General features: G+C 34.3%; 1 protein-coding gene across 3 annotated transcripts in view; it reads left to right on the top strand.

The window, feature by feature from the left end:
• The window catches only part of LOC100371010 (rho guanine nucleotide exchange factor 7-like), a 50194-nt gene extending 26800 nt beyond the window's left edge, over positions 1-23394 (top strand). For 2 of the 3 annotated variants that reach the window (XM_002736853.4, XM_085501976.1), the window contains 13 exons: positions 5056-5159; positions 5639-5733; positions 6702-6797; positions 7500-7625; positions 7736-7874; positions 8451-8510; positions 10336-10416; positions 10756-10899; positions 11130-11330; positions 12001-12220; positions 12746-12871; positions 19935-20031; positions 20901-23394. In XM_002736853.4, coding sequence (XP_002736899.2) covers positions 5056-5159; positions 5639-5733; positions 6702-6797; positions 7500-7625; positions 7736-7874; positions 8451-8510; positions 10336-10416; positions 10756-10899; positions 11130-11330; positions 12001-12220; positions 12746-12871; positions 19935-20031; positions 20901-21096 — 1685 coding nt within the window. In that variant the 3' untranslated portion in view covers positions 21097-23394. Of the gene's footprint in view, positions 1-5055; positions 5160-5638; positions 5734-6701; positions 6798-7499; positions 7626-7735; positions 7875-8450; positions 8511-10335; positions 10417-10755; positions 10900-11129; positions 11331-12000; positions 12221-12745; positions 12872-14117; positions 15837-19934; positions 20032-20900 lie in introns of those variants that run through there. The other variant, XM_085501977.1, reaches the window with a different exon arrangement.
• The last annotated feature ends 380 nt before the right edge of the window (positions 23395-23774 follow it).

Below are 23774 nucleotides of genomic sequence, written 5' to 3'. Positions count from 1 at the left end.
ATCCATTTTTAGCTCCGCTGTCGACTTTGTCGAGCGGAGCTTATCATATGAGTGATTGTCCGTCGTCGTCTCCGTCGTCCGTGTCAATGTTTTACTTTTTCGACTTCTTCTTGAAAACTACAAGTCTAAATGCTTTGATACTTGGTGTATATGTACCTTGGGTAGACCTCTCTTAGGTTTGTTCATTTCATGTTGATATCTTTAATTCTCTAATTTTGATGAATATTTTTGTCATTTTTGGTAAAAACTGATATTTTCGACTTCTTGTTAAAAACCGCAAATGCAATTGCTTTGATACTACATCTATAGGTACTACATGTGGACCTCTCTCAGATTTGTTAATTTTGTAATGATATCTTTAATTTTTTAATTTTGATGAATATTTTTGTCATTTTTGGTAAAAACTGATATTTTCGACTTCTTGTTAAAAACCGCAAGTGCAATTGCTTTGATATTACATATATAGGTACTACATGTGGACCTCTCTCAGATTTGTTCATTTTGTAATGATATCTTTAATTCTCTAATTTTGGTGAATATTTTTGTCATTTTTGGTAAAAACTGATATTTTCGACTTCTTGTTAAAAACCGCAAGTGTAAATGCTTTGATATTACATATATAGGTACTACATGTGGACCTCTCTCAGATTTGTTCATTTTGTAATGATATCTTTAATTCTCTAATTTTGGTGAATATTTTTGTCATTTTTTGGTGAAAAGTGATATTTTGGACTTCTTGTTAAAAACCGCAAGTCCAATTGCTTTGATACTACATATATAGGTACTACATGTGGACCTCTCTCAGATTTGTTTATTTCGTGATGATATCTTCAATTCTCTAATTTTGGTGAATATTTTTGTCATTTTTGGTAAAAAGTGATATTTTTGACTTCTTGTTAAAAACCGCAAGTCCGATTGCTTTGATATTACATATATAGGTACTACATGTGGACCTCTCTCAGATTTGTTCATTTTGTGATGATATCTTCAATTCTCTAATTTTGGTGAATATTTTTGTCATTTTTGGTAAAAAGTGATATTTTCGACTTCTTGTTGAAAACTGTAAGTCCGATTGCTTTGATATTACATATATAGGTACTACATGTGGACCTCTATCAGATTTGTTCGTTTTGTGATGATATCTTCAATTCTCTAATTAATTTATTTTGGTGAATATTTTTGTAATTTTTGGTAAAAAGTGATATTTTCGACTTCTTGTTAAAAACTGTAAGTCCGATTGCTTTGATACTATTCATATTGTTCATTTTCTAATGATGTCTTCAGTTCTTTAATTGAAATGTGCATTGCTAACAGCGGAGCTATCTCAGCCGATAGGCTGCTTGTCTTTCTTTGATTTTCTTCACACATGCCCAGAAAATAACATGTAACAAACAATAAACAAAACATTTTAACATATTTGAATCATACATTACAAAACCATGAAGCTTACAGCCTTTTGATTCTGCTAATTGATTCTTTGCCAACACTATTTTCTCTAGTTACCATGGAGATTCATCATAACATTCCAATGTTATGGGGAAAATGCTTCTATTGGTCAGCATATGTTGAATAATTACTTAGAACAACAATCAACAAATATTTTCTACTAAACATCATGAAATTAGCTGTACAGTGAAACTCAATATTAATAAATGTTTAATAAATTTCAAACGACAGTTAAAAACAACTTTACTCACCAGTCACAACACATTACCATACATGGAAGAATATTCTTTGGATTTGAATGAAGCACAAGGTCTTCCATGGTAAATGTTTCATAATTATTTTACAAATTTCCATAAAAACATTAAATGCTCTTTATAAAATTCACTGTATTATATCTGTAAGTTTAGCAAAATTTGCCTTGATGGTTGATGCTAAATGAATTACACCTTACCGGTAGTACAAGAGTTTTCTACATGTGGAAGGTGGAGTATGTACACTCATTGTCACCGGAACCTGTTTCCTGTTGTTGATTATGATTTCATTCACAGTGCAAGAGAGTTTCTATTATGGTTCTCATCTGAAGCATTATAATCATTTATTTTTCAATTATTTAATTATTTAAATGTTTGATGCATTTGATCATGAATTGTTCAAAGTTCATCAAAGCTTTAAGTTAATAGATATTTAAATCGTTGGAAACGCACCATGAGTAGCACCCAAAGATCATTGAGGTCACAAGGTTGGGCCTTCCATCGACGAAATAAAAGCAGGCCAATGAACCTGTCGCTACTAAATAAACAAAGGCTTGTTTGATATTCTGTCCACCTTTTCTGTATAATCCTAAGATTGAGTTGTTGCTGGCCGGAACAGGACGTGTTTAGTACTTCGATCAAATTGTGATAAAAATACTAATATTGTTGAACACCCATTTTTTCAAAACTCTTGATCACGACCTGACAACTATAGAAAATTGTATTTGTCCAAAATGAGCAAAGAAAATATAAAACTTGTATCCATTTGGTCTAAAATGTACAAAAATAATAATGAGGGAATGATATAAAAGATTAGCTAAATATTGCTCTAACATGTTGGCAAGAAAATTCTGTGTATGTTAAATATAACAGAATCTCGAAATATTTTCACATATTTTAGTAAAGCTGTGGTACCATAAGTATGTACTTGTCAATGATTTTTTTTTTACATGTGCCTATATGGCAGATTTCACTCAAAAGGACATTGTGTATTGGTTCAGTTGTCTTAGCCTTACTGTAGACTAGTAAATAAACAAAGTCATGCAACATGCTTGGTGTGCAGTGATGAAATGAATACACTCCAAATATTTATTGTGAAGAATTCTAAAACTGCAGACTGTTATTCATTTCTATTTGCTTATTACTGTGCAGTATATTTGTATAAATATATTATGGAAATTATTCTAATCCAAGTGTTAATTGGTGATCATCTTAGAACCAAGAAATTATAGAAAATGCCTAACACTTTGCACAATTTGACATGAACATTTTAGTGAGAGGAATTCTTGGTTAAAGGGACACTATCTGCAAATTTGTTTCAAATTGTGCCAAAAAGACGCACTATGATACACTTTTTTTGTGGCCTTTCAGATTCTACATGTTTAATAAACATTACATTACTACATGTATGCTCTTAGACCATGCCTTTCTACTTATACCATGTACTATCAGACAATTATCATGGACTGTGATTTATCGAAATAGTTCCACAATCTAATATTGCAGTGACCTTACATTTAAAATGTTATCTTGAATCTATATGTAATTGTCCTTGCTATTAACACTGGCAATAATGCTTTTCAGATTGAAAGGATGGTTTGTGATAATTTATATTGAACTAAACTTTTATACTTTCAATAAATGGATTTAATTGGATGTTAAATATGAAGAAATACTTAGAAAAATGCATAAAGAAACAGATTTTTGTCAGTTGAATTGTTAATCTTATTCTATAAAATACGTCATAGGGGACTTTCAGCTTTTGGTTTTAGGGTTTTCTGATTGTTATTATTGTTAGTAAGTAGAAAATAAAATAAAAGTACCCAACAAATTGTTATTTTATTGAACAAAAAGAACACTAGTAAGCACTTATTAAAATGCCAATGAAGATGAGGGTGTCTGACGTGGTTTCCATAGTAACATGCTGCATAACATAAATACTGTGCAGCCATTTTGGAATAAGAACATTTTCAAAATCCAAAATCTTTTATAGAATTGCTGTTTAAACAAATATCTGAATAGAATCTACTTTGAAAGTTATGATTCATTGATTTTAGATGAATGGTAATAATAATTACTGGTACCAATGTACTCCAATTCTGGTAACCATTATTAAAATAATACTTCTTGCATATTATTACCGGTACACAGATTTTACTGTAAAATAATATAAATGTTAGTCGGTAATACATCCTGTAAAAAATGTCAAGTGGGATGTACTTCAAAAAACATTTTTGAAAAAACAAACAATATACAACATGTTGTGGTTGATAGGGTAGGATGTTATGTCAGGCAGAGTGCATCACCTGTCCTTGAGAGAAATATGTTTAACTGTTGTCCTTTCTTGACCCTTCACACTCTAATAATCTTTGACAAAGTTAGCCGTACCTTGCAGTGTAACTAGCATCGTATATAAACATTTGTTGTATTGTTAACAGTCAATAGTTTGACATCCTGTTTGTTATATTCAGTCTTATTGATAGACAGAATGGACAAAAGAAACATTTTTTTGGCAATTCTGCCTTGCATGTATCTTTGAAAAATGAACTCAAGTTGTTGAAAGTTTCACATTGTTCAAAAATAGATGTTGAATCATTTTTCTATTATAATACATACATACCATACATTAATATATTATACCAACCTGTTTTATAATTTGAGCTGTATTCACATACTGATAAATCCCTAAGATAGAGAAAATGAAATCTCACCAATCTTTATGTCATTTGATTGCTAAACTTGACTGGTCACATTTAAGAAAACAGAATCCAAACTTCCTGTTCTATAATTTAATGATCACAATTCTTACATGGACATATATAAGTGATCAGATTTGGAGATGAGCACATTTTACAAAGACAAAACACGTCTTTACTATCCATACATATTACAACATTTTATGGGAAACAACTGTTCACTCATTTTGAAACTTTGAGAAAATAATGGAATTTTATATTACTGAATATTTCAATGAGACAGTTTGTTGCATTAACTTGTGCAAAATGTCTCCCATGTCTGTATCTGCCTGTATCATCTAAATCATCAAAATTGCAAGTTGTGAAAATTTAATTGTTCAATGGTACCATATATATATATATCAACATGGAGAATTAGAAATGATTTATTTTTTTCTGAACTAAAAACTTTTGGGACAGCATCTTTGATGAAGAATGCATTATGATTCATTATTGTACATGTATGGATATTTGTTTATTCACTACATTATTTTATCCAATTAGTTATTAAATTGGCTGTTTAACAAGTTTTAGGTTTTAGTGTTCTGGTAAAATACTTTTTCAAGTTTCGCATCATTGTATTAAGTTCTATTTCTCACCATGATATTTTTTATATATTACAGATTCGTTAAGTCAGGCACGATCACCTGTACAGAAGTCACAGTCACCTACACCATTTACCTTAGAACAGAGCAGAGAATCAAAAGCTTCCAAATATCACACACAGGTAAAATTAAAACATATTTGGTACAGGGTAGTGGTTGCTGTGCTGTGTGCAAATATTATTTTACAAGTGTTTTTATACATCATAAGGGACTTGTATCGAACATGGCAGATCACAATGTTGCCTTTTTAAATAGAGCTGCTATTGGCAAGAGGAATCTACTAGAGAGAGACTACCATGTATTCATTATGGGAAAAGAAAAAAAAAGTATATGTGCATATTAAGTGGCTGATTTGCATATGTGTACACACAGCACATATACATATACAAATGTAGGTTTGTCTTGTTTACCAGACCACAAGACATGGACCTTTAAAGGTGATATATCTTAGAGTACATGCCAGGGTTGCAGGATGTGTTGAAGAGAATACTCTCTATTGATCAAAGGAATATCAAGAGTAACATTATATGTGAATATTAAGTAGCTGATTTGCATAATTCATACTATTCTTAGTGTTTTACAATATTATTTTATTGTACAGGTGATCCAAAATATTGTTGAATTTGAAAGACAGTTTACAAATGAATTACAGACATTACTCTCCAAGTATCTCAGACCACTAGAAAGCAGCAATATGTAAGTAATCATTGTCTGGCTGGGGTGATATCAGCATGGTTTAAATCAAAACTCATCTAGACATGCAGTAAACAGTTAAATTGTTGCCACAAGAACATTTTGTGAATGTCCCAGTGACTCCATGTCTAACTCTTTGAAAGCAATCATTTTCCCACCAACATTATATATGGTATATATTTATATGTTTTTCAAAATTTTTGTTGTTAATTTTGGATCCAAAGGACTTGATTTCTTCTCAATTACTGGTCTTGGCTAAAAGTTTTATAGAAAATAGACAAAATTGAATATCGACTCAGAAAAATGATTCACAAAATTTGCAAACCATTGTGGTAACATACTGTAATATTGCAGCATTCCTTTTTGCATCTGCTAGGTTCAAAGGTCACAGACAGCCAAAGTGTCCTGTCTTAATCCATGTTATACTTAAACATAACACATACCATACACGTAGTTCATATCCATATCATTTTCAAACATCTCCAGTTACTGGGTAATTATGTAATGGTGGTCGGTATTAGGATTTGGTTTGGCTCTACAGGATCTTATTTTATCTAAATTGAACAGAATAATTGATCAGTATTTTGTTGTTTTGTATTTTTAGAAAAGTCAAAATATCAACTGTCATATCTACTTATAGTTAATTATATTCATATAATTAAAACAAATTAGAATGCAAATAAAAAAGACAAGATGATTGTGTTCCATAGAAACCTTCTGAAACTGAAATACATCATCTTTCTATTCTTTTACTATAAGACATGTATTACAGTGTAAAATAAGACAACACTCCTGCATATTAAATTACTATAATTATATTTGAATTTTTTTAACCATAATACTGGTCACAGTTTACTCCAAGTTTGTCAGAGTCATGATGCATGCGATTCTTGTTGTGTGTGAGATTTAAGTGGCGCGTAGACAGATATGATATAATGATTAATGGCAGTCATTTAATGCTCTCGTTTCAGTTTAACTCCCATGGAGTATTCAATATTATGCAGTAATTTAGAAGAAATTTATTCCTTTCAACAGTCGTTGTTACGTGAAGTGGAAGAATTTGCTTCGTAAGTGGTTAAACATTACTACTGTATTATTGATTAATTTCTGCATGAACCGAATAGTTTATTGGGAATATTTGTGAAAGAGTATGTGCAATACATTTAAGATTTTCTCAGTATCTTGAATATGATCATTTGCCAAATTTTTCCTTTTGTGCATTGCGACATGAGAAAAGATTTTTGCATCAAACAAATTCAGCAAACATTTTGAAAATGACTAAATCAGAGTAACATAGTTGTTCAATTAGAAGCACCATTCTATAGCCATAAATACAAATTCCAAAAATGCTCCATCTGCTGAAGACGAGTGGTATGTGCCGTCACACTGTCACACATTCAGCTTGGATGTGCAGTGACTGGTTGGCAAGAACCAGTCATTTAAACTCAAAGATGAAATAAAGGCTTTGTTCACTGCTGCTGTTATTAAATATACATGTATATGTTTCTGTTAAATAAAACAACTTATGGGCAATGTTATTGTTGCAGATCTTAGGCCTGTGTTGATCAGTGATATTTGTTATCAGACTTTTGCATGCTGGTTGGCTAAAATGTAAACATATGACGTTACAGTGTGATTGCGTATACCAAATATGACATCTGACTTTACTTCTATTATACAGTAATCTATGGTTATTGATAGCACCGATGTCCTGTCATTTGTAAGAGTGGTATACATGTTAATATTTCTTTATTTGATTGTATTTTCAGTGGAGATCGGCAACAAAGAGTTGGTGCATGTTATATGAAAGGAGCACCCCAATTACAAACACTTTACACCGCGTATTGCAGCAATCATCCTAAAACTGTCACAGTTATCAATGCAGAAGATCTCAGGTAAGTTTGACTTTTTCCCACAGTGATACAATCTCTATATATTTTCTGTTTTGTACATTTACTTTCTTTGCTGCTATATGTCTGTAATTCTAAATGTTTACTATTTTTAGTGAAAAACTGGATAAGTTTATGGAAAATCAAGGGGCACCAAGTCCAGGAAGAATGACGCTGACTGCATCACTAAGTATGCCGTTTAGAAGACTAGACAAATATCCATCAATACTTAGCGAATTAGAGAAACACACTGAGGTAAGTGAATTAGAGAAACACACTGAGATAAGTGAATTAGAGAAACACACTGAGATAAGCGAATTAGAGAAACACACTGAGATAAGTGAAATTGAGAAACACACTGAGATAAGTGAAATTGAGAAACACACTGAGATAAGCGAATTTGAGAAACACTGAGATAAGCGAATTTTAGAAACACACTGAGATGAGTGAATTTGAGAAACACACTGAGGTATGTAGAAAAAATCCAAACCACCTCAGAATTTATTTTCAATCTCTACCCAGATTTTCACAAGTGATTGCACATGCAGATGGTACTTGTCTTGCACGTTTCTAGTGGAACGTATTGAATGGAGCATGTGCAGCAATGAGATTGTTCAATAACTTATTTAAAAGGTTGTCAAAATTTGTAGGGGCACAAATTAATCTATCTACATTAAAATTATTGGAAATGGAATAACAAAATTTCTCCAAATCATACCCATACACAATCTTGCTTTTTTTTCCTCATCTTAGTATTTATTTCCTGATCTTTTAGATACAAGGTTAATTTTTATGTTTCCAAAATAAAATCATTTTCTGTTTTCTTACAAGGAGGGCCATCCAGACTGGCAGGATGTACGTGCAGCTATACAGATTTACAGAAACATTGTGGTATGTATCATTTGCAACCTGTTTTAAAGAGTGCGATATGCACTGATAAAAAGCAGACCACTACTGCAGTGGTTCAGAGTGCTAAGGTTGTCAGTGTTATTCTATGATTATATTTATTGTCAAAGTTTTAACCCTAACATCAACCCTTTGGACTCTAATTTTTTTGTGGATTAAATCTGGGTAAATTTGTTCACATTTTCTGTAATTTTCACTGAATTCAATCTGGCAGCCATCTTGTTTTTTGAAAATGCTGTATTTTGGAAATGCTTTGTCAGTTTTCATTCAAACTTGGTACATAGATTATACATGTTAGGATACATGTACATGACGATTTATTTCACAATTGGATCAAAGATGGTCAACTGGCAGCCATCTTGTTTTTTGAAAATGCTGTATTTTGGAAATGCTTTGTCAGTTTTCATTCAAACTTGGTACATAGATTATACATGTTAGGATACATGTACATGACGATTTATTTCACAATTGGATCAAAGATGGTCAACTGGCAGCCATCTTGTTTTTTGAAAATGCTGTATTTTGGACATGCTTTGTCAGTTTTCATTCAAACTTGGTACATAGATTATACAATGTTCATGTTAGGATACATGTACATGACGATTTATTTCACAATTGGATCAAAGATGGTCGACTGGCAGCCCTCTTGTTTTTTGAAAATGTTGTATTTTGGACATGCTTTGTCAGTTTTCATTCAAACTTGGTACATAGATCATACATGTTAGTATACATGTACATGACGATTTATTTCACAATTGGATATTGTTTTGTTTTTTTATGCGGTATCTTGGACGTGCTCTGTCAGTTTTCATTCAAATTTGGCACATACATGTTAGGATGCATGTCCATGACAATTTGTTTCAAAATCTGGTCAAGGATGGCCGATTGACAGCCATCTGACTTTTTGGCCTTACTACTATATTTCCACAATTTATGTACCATTTTCATTTGTATTTGGCACATACATCATACATATCAGTGCATTTCATAATCAGATCAAAGATGGTCGAATAACGGCTGTTTTTATTTTTGGCCATATTACTACTACACGAAACACATGTTTTCATGTAAATAAACAATCTGTTGTATACGCCACTTGGAACTCAAGTTTCAAGGACACGCTCACGACAACCCCTCCCCTTTAATATGACGAGCACAAAGAGAACTTTCAAAAGTTTAACGGGGACTGTGTCATTTTCAATGACTTGTTTAGTTCATTTTGAACAAAATGAACATAATTTTATAAGAGCTACAGCTCTTGATAACAATTTTTGAAAAATACAGAAAAGATTTTGCAGATTTTGTGTGTGAAAAGTGATAACAATTTACTTTGCCATTCAGAGTGTTATGATATGCAAATTATTCAATTAATATTCACAGAAGGTATATGAACTATTTTGTTTATTAATTATATATTTAATATTGTCAATTTTTATCGCCTTCCATGAAACAGTTGCTTCTCGAAACAATAAATATAAAGAAAAGACCTCATAATAAGATGAAATATGACAGTGTAGTTGTTGCTAACAGTTTCAATGGATAGATTTAATCACTCCCTTGTGAACTATTAAATGCCATGATTAACTACCGCTGGGTCATATAGCATAATTCGCCTGTTATTTATTTTATGGTGAGATTATGCATCCATGTAATAGGATGAGTGTGACTGAATATAGTTTGTTAGGTAGTATGGAGAGGGATTCATCAGTCACACAGTCTGTCTTTGACAATCACTAGCAATACTACGTACATGTCACAGAAATACAAGAATGTTGTAAATGAGGGTTGTGGAATCTGTTATTTATTTCAGACCATCTGCTTGGAAGTACGGAAACAGAAAGATATGGAGCACGAGATATTGACAGGAGTCATCAGACAGTGGGAAGGGGAGGTGAGATGATCACTAAACATTTTATGTTTTGGTGCCTGTTCCTAAATACCCATATTTAAATAGGAAATCAGAAAATACTGCTACATTGTGTTTATAAAATGCTCTTTCTCACCAATTCCACTTTATCTTGATTATTTGATGTAACAAATTAAATAATACTTTCATTGTCAACATCGATACTTATCACAATACTGCAAAGTGACCATTACAGTTTTACCAGTAGTAAACTATGTTTTTATATCACATATTCCAAGTGCTACTCTCTCTGGACTTGCCGCACTGATGCAGTATGCAACTCAGAATAAATTTCAGTTTCATACATTTCTTTTTCTTTTTTAGGATATATCATGCTTAGGGGACATAGTGAAAATGTCTCAGGTGACAGTGATCGGAGAGGAAAAGAAAGAGAGATATCTTTTGCTGTTTCCAAGTGTTTTAGTCATGTTATCAGTCAGTCCAAGAATGAGTGGGTTTGTTTACCAGGTGAGTGAATCTGCTTCCATGGTTTTGATATATTTAGTATATGTCTGAGATTATTTTAATTTAAATAAGTCAAAATTAAAAGTGGAACAGAAAGATGAATGCATCAAATTTTTGGATGTCATCAGGATATTACTAAATTGTATTTGCTCTGTTAGAATCACATTCCTTATAGAAGTGCACAGAAATCAAATATAGAATTTATTGTTATTAGTGACATCTCTTTTTTGCAGGGTAAGATTCCCCTCTCTGGAATTCGTGTCAATTTACAGGAGGATACTGACGAATACTACCACGCCTTTGAAATCACTGGTAACTTTATTGAGAAGATTCTGGTGCAGACAAACAGTCCTAAAGAACAAAAAGAATGGAATGAAGCAATACAAAAATGTATCAAGTCTAGTCCCATGCAGTCACAACACAGTTCTGGACAGGTTAGTGTTTGTACATCCTTAATGTTACAGTCAGTGTGTATACAAGTATGTTTGTTGGAGTCTTTCATAGTAAAGAGTGCATCAGCTGTGGGGATAATATACTGCAGAAACTGCTAAACTGATTTTTTGCTCGTTGAATCGCGCCCACTACCTAACAGTCAAGTCTGATGAATTTGTTGACTGCCACGCAACTTATCACGAGGTGTCATGAAACTTTTAAAACAAAAAGTCAATTAGTTCAAAAAATAAGAGCAAACCAGGCAGAGTTTGCTCATATTTTGGTTTTAAAAAGTGCAGTGACAACTAGTGATTAATTTTGTGACATCCAACCGATTCATCAGGCCTGGTAGTTATGCAGTAGGGTTTTTGCATATTTGTTCAAACCACTCAAGGTACAGCAAAGTCAAACCATATTGAATGAATCTGTGTAATGTTGCATTATATGCAATGGTGTACTGATCAGTTCTCATAGTATTTGATGGCTAACATTTATTTGGAAGGCCTAGGAATTATTTGCTGTATGAAAATGTAATTATTCCATGTTTGGTCATTAAAATACAGAAAAAGACAATTTATTTCAACTCTTATGATTGTAATAATTTTCTAAACAATACTTTCTCTGCGTTATTTCTGATATTGTTTTTTTTATTGTTTCCATAATAAATACTAGGTTTCCCAAAGATCAACAAGCAGTACAGACAGTAGAAGTTCAGCCAGTCCCACAAGGCATGCATCTTTACCTGAACACTTGCGTCCCAAAACTTGGAGCATTAGTTGTTTACGTCCATCACCACCGCTCCGACCCACAACAGTTCTCATGATCAAGGATGAAGCACAAAAAAGTCCAAAAATGGCCCGAAAAATGTTGCATTCTGGGAAAAGGAAACAAGGTTAGTCAAGTGTTACTGTTTGTCACTTTTTAATGCTTAGGCTCTATATTTTCTATATATTCTATATTTTTCATTGAAATCATAATTTCTGCATTTGTACAGAAGATTTATGCCATGTTGGTGAATATCTGTCATATGGCCTGACAAAAGTTGAAAGCAAAAAGCCCATTTTTTTTCGCCAAATATTTTCTTTCGTTTTGTATGTCTTTTAAATGATGTACATACCACAAAAATTTCAAAGAAAAAATTACAGTTTTGGGGAATTTTATAGAGTCACCAAAGATCAAGAAATTTTTTTTGGCTTACTCGGTAATCTCAATTTAGTGTGCTTTTTCGGAATCAACCAGGCCCAGTAAAGAACATTCAATCACCTGCAGCTCCCAGTTACAGCCGTCTGTGGCGATCAAGTTATAGGTGAACCCATTCTTTAAATCGCATCAAAATAATGGCCTTTGATGGATCATACATAGTGTTTAGATTAGAGTCTTTCTAACTAAGTTTAAACTCTTGTTTATATTTTCATAGAACGTGTTAAAGTTGAAGAAGAACCGTCCAGGAGAAACGACGCTAAAAGTCTACATGATGACGCACTCATACTCAAAGTCATTGAAGCATACTGTACAAGCGCAACAGGCAAAGGTCATATGTCAGGTGAGTTTGACTTTATTTATCAAGTTCATATTATTATCACCAGTCCACCCCTGTCACTCTCTCTGCAATGATCTTGCTGACATTTATATGTGTTATATGATGGGTGTATAGGGATATATATTAAAGCTTTCTTGTTCATGCTGTTATGGTTTGTCATTTCGCTATCTGATTTGTATTCTTGTGAACATGCTGCTAATATTTTTAACAACCCTAAATTGGACAAGAACATTTCTGAAAGTTATTTATATATGGCTAAATTGCTGTGCAAACTCTTTCATATGTTTTTCCCTTTTTTCTGTATGAATTCATTGATTTTTCTCATAAAGGAAACATGTTTATGTAGTACAGTTCATCCAAATGTTACAATTGACAGTACCACATCTTACCTGCTTCCAGTGTTACTGGTACTGGCGATCTTAAAACCACTCATCATGAGTGTTGACTATTAGAAACTAGAGAGGAAGAAGGGAGATGATAGAAATTTCAAAAAGTACATTAAACTTTGGAAAAAAACTATTTGGAAATTACAGAAAAAAGCTGGAACAAAAAATGCATTTGATAAAGGACAGTGTCTCTCCTAAAACAAATTGCAAGCTCCAAAAAATAACTGCATCCTAGTAAATTAAAATGAAAACTGAGGGGGAAATATTTGCACAATTGTTGTACATCTCCACCTTCTAGAGTTTCTAATGACAATTCCTAACTCAAGTAGGAAAAGATTACATAATGAATGAAGCAGTGTTTTATGACTTTCAACTCAGTAACAGATATATATATTTACCATATATATCAGTCATTGAAAAAAATGACTTATTCCTTCAAAGCACTATAATTGCTCCATCTCCTACCCCCCTAATCAAAGCCTTCCCCTAAATGCAACCAAAAATAGAGGTAACCCACTCTCTTGTTGTATATAGACCATATTAGTCGTTCAGTCAAATACATATTCTCCAATAAAGTTAATTCCACCATGCTATTAATTGTGCCGTTTAAGAGCATTGCATTCAACTTGTATTCTTGTCTACACTCACTCTGAAGCTTCTGCATGCTTTGGCAAAATTTATATTTTCCACTCACACTACCATATTTGCAAGATAATATTCACATTTTATTTATTATTTATTTATTTGGTTGAATGGCTAATATGGTTTGTACTGTTCCCTTTTTCCATGTCTGTCTCCCACCAATGTGGTTTTATCAACTCACCCGCCAACTTTCTGCACCCTACCACCCCTGCACTACACAGTGAACCAACCCTTGTACAACATCGTACTGAAGGATGATGGATACCATAGCAACAGGAGCACCAGTACAGGAAAAACAGTGATGTCTGAGTACGAGGATTATTCGTTGCTGCTTCCAAGCGGGAATGTCACATGTTGTAACGCTCTTGCCTACTTAAAGAAATTTTGAAGATGAAGAAGAACCATTGCAAGACGACACATGACTGATGAAGAAGAAAACAAACTTGTTATCAGTTGAACTTGATATCATTAGTACATCTCTTATGCTGGGAATTCTGAATTAGAATTTTAGATTATTTCAGATTGCCTGTCATGTGACGTATAAACTTGAAACTGATTGGACTGTTTTACCTGCTGAATTTGCATATGAACGGAATGGTGCTAATAATCATATAAAAAGATTACAGTCATGTGACCAAGTAATTAGGGTCTGAATCTTGTGTCACATGATGTGACAAATATTTATGTTATCAAAATATAGATGCAAATCTTGTATACAAAGACACTTACCCAAGTGAATGAAACTACACAAGGTGTATCGGTGTATGTTTATATTTTCACTTCAATATACAGGGCACTATTAAAGTGCTCCATTTCAACTTACATATATTTTGTCTTTGTAAACCATTCTTACAACGATTTTAAGCAACAAGCTGAATGAGATGCCACAAATACAAGGGATATAAATTTAAAACTTTTTAAAAAGATTTTACATTATTATGTTGTTTTTTTCTCTTTATTATGCATGTTGTATTTCCTATTAGTTTTACATCTTTTAAATTTTATTCCTTTGCAATGTAACCAGAAATGTGTGAAAGATTTAGTCAAAAACAATATATAATAAGAATATAATATATAAACTGAAAATGTTGTATTTTATAAATAAACTGAGCATGTGTACTGGGTGGTAATGGGTGTTTTGGTGACACTATGTGATCTTACAAAATACATTTCTGCATCTTAAACAGTATTATTTATATCGATTTTTGGTATTGTTTTAAGGCCTAAGAAAAAATTGTTGAATACCGGTACTGTATTTGCTCTATTACAAGTACATCTCAAATAAACTAATAATAACTGTCTATCATTGCATAAGTGCATGAGCTTCTAATAGAACAAATACTTCAGTTACTTTGTGTATTCACTGCTTCAGTAGATGACACAAAGTTTTTAAACTGGATCTCATTGATACTTGAGTAACCTTTCATTATCATTTCAGTCAAATCTCACTTTATCCAAATACATGGAATAAAGCTAATGTTATTGGGATCAAACAAAACATAATGTTTGGATAATTGATATTTGGACTCTGAAACTAATAAAGGCTATATTTTTAATAGAAATTCAACAGAAATGGTTTTAGAGAAACACTTTTTGGATACTGCCATACCTTTGACTATGCTTGGTGTAAAAATTTGAGTGTATAGTGACTAAGAGATTATCTCTCATTGGCTTACTATCCACTCACAATTCTTCACCAGCCAATCAGGGAACACCTTGCTTGTTTACTTGGGTCTGATGAACAGTCATGTGATGGTTTGTGAAACATGCCTTGAATGTTGTACAATTTCTTTACTCCAAGATCTACATTATATTATATGTGTGAGAGTGTGTGCCAATATTTTATTACAACTGTATATTTGGGTTTTTGTATTGATGGTTTGGATCAAGCTTTAATTATATATTTCAAGAAAAATAAAGATTTCATATGATGGAAATAATTGTTTTGTTTTTTCTCCTTTCCTAAATCTATCATATATTCCCTGCAGATGATTGGGATGAATATATGAGTGATGATTACTATAACTTACAATAATATACAAGTGCAAACTCATTGCCTTTCTACAATCCAATCTAAATTTTGTTCAGGAAGAAATAAATACTACCGTAAAATCTGTATTAGAAGCTGCATCTCTAATAGAAGTTACACGCATTCTTTTTGAACAATTGAGAACGAAAAATTCACCATTTTTATACGTGTAGATGCTCTAATAGAAGCTGCATCCCCTCTGTTGCATTGTACCATTTTAATAGAAGCCGCAGATTATAATACAGATTTTACAGTACTAATACTTCTTGACAGCTACATTGGTCAAAACTAATTTTGTATTTATATTTGTACTACAGTTTAATTTGACTCCTACTTTGCAATATTGGCTATGAATTCTCTCCCTCTCCCTCTCTCTATTAACAAATATCTTTGATGTAAATTAGTGAAAGAAACACTATTCATACTACCTCAAACTAATGCATATATATATATATATATATATATATTACATCGATTGATTTATTGACAAAAGTATGATTGCTTAATATCTAGTGTCTGCCAACCAACCATTTACTTATTGTCCCATCACTTCTATATTTTGAGGCAGTGGGTGTGTTTTTTGGATGACCTTGAAATTCCCTAACTGACAGGTTGGAATCGTAGATTGGAATCATTTCAAGCCAGGAACTAGTTTAGTCTACAAATTATAATAACTGTGACCACTACATATTTGCATTTCCTATGTACCGGTATTTTCTCACTTCCTGGTTCCTGTCATTAGCATTTATATCGTGTTTCACACATAGTATCATTTCCATGATTCCTTATATGGTTTACTTTGTTACAAGGTACAGGTTTCACATCACAATTATAATGTGTATCTACGTGTGCGGTAAAAACATGTCTCAAATTTAATTACCTTTATTTTTAAACCACTTTCTGTTAGGGATGGCTTTATTTACAGTGTGAGTGGAATTGTGGTTTGAAATGCTGGACTGATTTACTTACTTACTGAGTATTCAGCTTTGTCAATTGTCAACTTGTCAGTAACAGTGTGGTATAATCTGCTTCAGTTTGGAGACTTCAAAAGAAAGATATCATTCTTTCAACTTTTTTATATTTTGGGTACAGAACTAATTGGCTTCATTTGTAAAATAAACCATTTTTGTCGTCTAGGGGGAGAATCCCAGGTGGGTAAACTTTGAATCCTGAACTTGACAAAGTATGTCGTATTTTGAAAAAGAGCACATATTTAAGATACTGGTATCACACTACAATTGAATCTATAATGATAATGTTAAAACGTAAACTAAGTTGAAGCTGAATCAACCATGTTGATACTTACAATATCAAAATGTTGAGCTGAGTGTGCCTGTAGACATGGATCGTTAATTTTCATTAAAACCTTTATCACAATGTTTAGGCTTGGTTTTTGTGGTATCACGTACTAGAAAAGTTTGAAATGTATATAAGTGTGATAGTGAGTTGCAAGTTTATTTATTAAACGATAGTGCTTAATCAAGTGAATTTAAACTTAAATAATTGCCATTTAGCTTTGTGGATATACATATGCAGTTTTATTCAAAATCTAGCTGATGTAAATGTTTATGAATTTCTTTTCCAATGAAAAATTGTTGGGGTAATTCTAGTTGAAAAAAATAATTAAATTATTAATTACATAACCCTAAATAATGACACTGTAAGTTGTCGCTATTTGATTATTTAAAGTGGCACTGTGGCCCTCTCTATCAGACCCCAGTGAAAGTCACTGTGACCTTGTCTGTAGGACCCCGATGAAAGGTACATGTAGTGTGACCCTGTTTGTAGGACCATGTGAAAATCACTGTGACCTCGTCTATAGGACCCAGTGGAAGTCACTGTAACCCAGTCTATAGGACCAAGTGAAAGGTACATGTAGTGTGACCCTGTTTGTAGGACCCATGTGAAAATCACTGTGACTTCATCTATAGGACCCAGTGGAAGTCACTGTGACCCTGTCTGTAGGACGCAGTGGAAGTCACTGTGACCCTGTCTGTAGGACCCATGTGAAAAGTAGTGTGACCCTGTCTGTAGGACGCAGTTCAAGTCACTGTGACCCTGTCTGTAGGACGCAGTGGAAGTCACTGTGACCCTGTCTGTAGGACGCACTGGAAGTCGCTGTGACCCTGTCTGTAGGACCCATGTGAAAAGTAGTGTGACCCTGTCTGTTGGACCCAGTGGAAGTCACTGTGACCCTGTCTGTAGGACCCAGTGAAAGTCACTGTGACCCTGTCTGTAGGACCCATGTGAAAAGTAGTGTGACCCTGTCTGTAGGACGCAGTGGAAGTCACTGTGACCCTGTCTGTAGGACGCAGTGGAAGTCACTGTGACCCTGTCTGTAGGACGCAGTGGAAGTCGCTGTGACCCTGTCTGTAGGACCCATGTGAAAAGTAGTGTGACCCTGTCTGTAGGACCCAGTGGAAGTCACTGTGACCCTGTCTGTAGGACCCAGTGAAAGTCACTGTGACCCTGTCTGTAGGACGCAGTGGAAGTCACTGTGACCCTGTCTGTAGGACCTATGTAAAAGGTAGTGTGACCCTGTCTGTAGGACGCAGTGAAAGTCACTGTGACCCTGTCTGTAGGACCTATGTGAAAGGTATTGTGACCCTGTCTGTAGGACCCAGTGGAAGTCACTGTGACCCTGTCTGTAGGACGCAGTGGAAGTCACTGTGTCCCTGTCTGTAGCACCCATGTGAAAGTCACTGTGACCCTGTCTGTAGGATGCAGTGGAAGTCACTGTGACCCTATCTGTAGGACACAGTGGAAGTCACTGTGACCCTGTCTGTATGACCCAGTGAAAGTCACTGTGACCCTGTCTGTAGGACCCAGTGGAAGTCACTGTGACCCTGTCTGTAGGACCTATGTGAAAGGTAGTGTGACCCTGTCTGTAGGACGCAATGGAAGTCACTGTGACCCTGTCTGTAGGACCCAGTGAAAGTCACTGTGACCCTGTCTGTAGGACGCAGTGGAAGTCACTGTGACCCTGTCTGTAGGACCCATGTGAAAGGTAGTGTGACCCTGTCTGTAGGACCCAGTGGAAGTCACTGTGACCCTGTCTGTAGGACGCAGTGGAAGTCATTGTGACCCTGTCTGTAGGATGCAGTGGAAGTCGCTGTGACCCTGTCTGTAGGACCCATGTGAAAAGTAGTGTGACCCTGTCTGTAGGACCCAGTGGAAGTCACTGTGACCCTGTCTGTAGGACCCAGTGAAAGTCACTGTGACCCTGTCTGTAGGACCCATGTGAAAAGTAGTGTGGCCCTGTCTGTAGGACCCAGTGGAAGTCACTGTGACCCTGTCTGTAGGACGCAGTGAAAGTCACTGTGACCCTGTCTGTAGGACCTATGTGAAAGGTAGTGTGACCCTGTCTGTAGGACCCAGTGGAAGTCACTGTGACCCTGTCTGTAGGACGCAGTGGAAGTCACTGTGACTCTGTCTGTAGGACGCAGTGGAAGTCACTGTGACTCTGTCTGTAGGACGCAGTGGAAGTCACTGTGACCCTGTCTGTAGGACCCATGTGAAAGGTAGTGTGACCCTGTCTGTAGGACCCAGTGGAAGTCACTGTGACCCTGTTTGTAGGACCCCAGTGGAAGTTACTGTGACCCAGTTTATAGGACCAAGTGGAAGTCACTGTGACCTTGTCTGTAGGACCCCAGTGAAAGGTACATATAGTGTGACCCTGTTTGTAGGACCCATGTGAAAATCACTGCGACCTCATCTATAGGACCCAGTAGAAGTCACTGTGACCCTGTCTGTAGGATGCAGTGGAAGTCACTGTGACCCTGTCTGTAGGACGCAGTGAAAGTCGCTGTGACCCTGTCTGTAAGACCCATGTGAAAAGTAGTGTGACCCTGTCTGTAGGACTCAGTAGAAGTCACTGTGACCCTGTCTGTAGGACCCAGTGAAAGTCACTGTGACCCTGTCTGTAGGACCCAGTAGAAGTCACTGGTACAATTATTTGTATTTACTCACTATTGTGAGAATCACTTTATATCTTATTGTATTTTTACAGTTCACATGGTGGATGAAGTTCCTCAAGTTATAATTGCTGAAGAAGAAAAGATTATTGTGGAGGAAACAAAAGGAAACCAAACAATTGTAGAAGAAAAGTATGTATTCTGCCATGGATCAAACACAATTTGTTATTATCTATTTGTAGATCTTAGTTGGCATAACATTATTATCATTTTCACATGTGCACACCAATGTAACTTACAACAGCGACAGAGAAAAACAACACCGACGATCATTTGCAAAGGGTGTTATAAGTGTATTAGTGTCCTAAACTGAATTTTAGTGCTCAGCCAGTCAAAGGAACATTGTCTATCTACGAGTTACCCAATGACTGCCATATTTACGGCTCTTTTAAGAATAGCTGGTTGAGAACGTGATCAGGTGCAACTTACGTCAACGTAACTAGTGAAAACGCTATTACCGGTATATGGCTTACACAATAATTCAAATTTGGAGTTCCTGTTGGTCGTTTTTTGTATTCTAGAACTTGTGTGGTGTTTTACTTGTTTCACAAAACATCACTAATGCCTAACTGTTATACTGGAAATATCTTATTGTTATCAGCTCTTGGCTATTAATTCTATTGTTTGAATGAAATGCTGGCAGCATGTGTCAATCCTTGCCACAGAATTATGGGGAATTCCCATCATGCAGCATTTGAATTGGCCAATGAATATTGAGAATTTTAGACCAATTTATGTGATGTTTGCATAAATCTGAATAGGTAATGAAATATTATTATCATTGTACGTAAGCTTGTGAAGTGGCAAATAGTGAGTGGAACACCACATAAATTCTATCATTGTTGGAGGATTTCAGAAATGTTTACTATGGTAGCAATGGTCATTCATTGCATCCAGTCCATGTATCTGTTATTACTAATAATCCTGGGCTGTATTTTCAAAAAGTAAAAATACATGAATGCATCATTTTTTGTGACTTAATTTTATTAATTTGTGTACAGGAGCCTTGTAGATACAGTGTATGCACTTAAAGACCAGGTCAAGGAACTGACAGAGGAATCTAAAAGACTCAAACGTGGTCTGGAAGATGAAGTCAAAGCCAGAAAGAAATTAGAGACACTAATAAGAAAAAACAAAACTTTAAAAAGTTTATTTGACCCCAGTGTTGAAGTAAATTTGGATGACACTCATCTATGAGACAAGTTGAAAGTGAATCCTCTGAAGTGGGTATCGGTGCTATAGAGGATCAGCCAATGGACTTACAATATGCATATCAGAATACATCATATTTGAAGAATGAAATCACTGTTGGCATCTTGAAAGCAGTTTATCAGAGGCATATATTTGTGATATTCATAAAGTCTGGGAGTATGGCTACAATAAAAATGAAGTTATTGGTTTTATCATGTTTGTATTCACCACTGTGTATAGAGGTGGGGGGGGGGTGACAACAAAATCTTGGTGAATTCAACATTTCTTTTATTAAGCTACAAGTATATGGAATCGTTTGTTATACTAATTTGGAAATTGCTCATTGCCATGAAAAAACTGCCTATTTTGACATAAGTTCCACGACATGTATATATAAAATATGATTTATCAGTGATTTCCCACAATGCATTGTTTGCTTGATACTTATATTATTTCTATTTACTTTTACAAATGTTCTAGCAGTATTTGATCTTGGGTTTGAATGCAAGAGACATGGAGACATCTATGCTTTCAACGCAAATACTTTCCATATCACTAAAATTAGTCAAATATTTGCAAATGGAAATTCATGTGTTTCAAATTGATTTTCAAATGGTTAGAAATGCCAGGTTTACAAATGAGACTTATTAGTTGATCTGTTGTAAGATTTCTCAAGGTATATTACTAATATTAATCAAGGAGCTCAAGTACACTTTATAACTGGGCAACACTTTTACTACCGGTAGTTGATTTTTTCTTGGAGTCTTCAAAGTCATCTTCATGCTAAAATTTAATGAAAAGTTACTTTTCATCTTGCCACAGTTTAGTTGACAGTCAGTTGTACATCAGTAAAAGTTTTTCTAAAATATAAATTTGTCTTATGCCTCTCAATTTAAGAAATTTGCAACGAATTGAAATGAAAAACTGCTTGATAGCATGTTGTGTCGGCTTTTGAGGAGTTTTCTTTCCTCAGCAATTACGGTATTTGATTTAAATTAGGACTGCTTCTGCAGTAAGATAGGACCAAAAGGGAATAGGTACTGCCGTTTTTAAATACCTAAAATAAGAAATCTGATCTTTTATATTGGCCTTCCATGGCAAACATTTTTTATGCTATTTGACAATTTATTTCAACTACGTGTATAGTGTTTAATTTGTGACTCTGTAAAAACTTATCTTTTGTTTACGACAGTTTTGTGACTGAAATAACAAATTTTCCCCGTCCTGCTATAGTTATTGCACAACTTTTTTTCTGGTTGTGACACACACCATTCATAGACCACTTTTCCTGATGTTGAATATAGCGTTTTTCATGTATGCGCATATAGGATACAGCGTGAACTATCACACTTGTGATTGCAGATGTTTACGACAATCAATGCGACAAAGCAAGATTCTTTTTTATCAATAGACTGACTTATTTGTATTTGACACCATGATAAAGGCTTGCATCTTTCTTGAACCCCATTCTCACTACATCTGAGGAAGTTGTCTATGTCAAGAATTTAATAATACAACTCTAGAGGGCACTTTATGTACTATGCCCTCTAGTGTCAACAGAAGGTGGAAATGCTACCCAATAAATACACATATGAAGGGATGAAATGTTGGTAAAACTTACAAGGGCAAATTGTTAAAATCAATCTAAAGTTTTCTGACCAAATATTATTGGAAATAGATCAAAGTGAATGACCAATAGGTGTTACGATTTATTGTCAATAAGAATCATATATTGAATGTTTAGTACATATACTATTAAATTGATCCTCCTATCAACATATCCTAGAGCTTTTCTAAACTCCTGCAACAAATCACGGGTTCATGTGTATATATAGGTCAAACAACTGGAATTCTGGGCTTGGCTGATTTGAAGAAACAATGGCATGTCCAGAAAGTTTTTATTCAAGAGCATTTATCACTTGACAGATGCAAATTTTTAGCCTAATCTCTCAAACTGCAGATTTTAAATAACATGCTTTATTTTGAACCTCATGTACTTACCTGAATGACTATTATCTGAATACTTTACACAACAGATGAGTTTTAAGTATGCTTTTATTAGTGATGCACTACTCCACATATCGCTTAAATCAAGACTTTAATATAGACTGAGTCAATAAAAACAAAATACTTGAACTATTGTGATATAAAGTGAAATAGCGAATATCTTTTAACTGGGTTGGGGGTGTACATATCTCGGTGCATGCGTTAGGAATATAGAGCACATTTTATGTATATCTTTCTACTTTCCCAAATCTGAGCATAAAATAGGTTGAAAAATAAAATTGTCTTCAGCAAATAAAATAGGAATGTTCTTGTCTGATTTACTTGTATGTGAATGAGGAAAGACGTACTTGTTTATTGGTACTGAACACAATGTATGTGTTAATAAGAAATAATTTGGTGTCTCAGTGCACGACACTGCTGGTTTGCCAAAAATATAAAACAAATAATTTAGTGTCAACATAGATGCTCTGAGGAAATTTACAGATGTGATTAAGTTTAAGGTTAAAATTATAATGATCTAATTTACATAAATTAGCCCAATTTGTAGCTGTTCAACTAGTTCTAAAGTACCTCTAATCTTGATAAACACCAGTACCGGTAAATGTCTTCAGCAAAAACTAACAGAAACATTTGAACTTTTGAAAATCGGTTGGAGGGATTTAATAGCATACAAAATG

This window comes from Saccoglossus kowalevskii, chromosome 1, assembly GCF_978046115.1.
Source record: "Saccoglossus kowalevskii chromosome 1, keSacKowa6.1, whole genome shotgun sequence".
Classification (NCBI taxonomy): Eukaryota; Metazoa; Hemichordata; class Enteropneusta; family Harrimaniidae; genus Saccoglossus; species Saccoglossus kowalevskii.
Note: the sequence above shows the minus strand (reverse complement) of the source record. Positions and strands in the feature narration are given on the sequence as shown.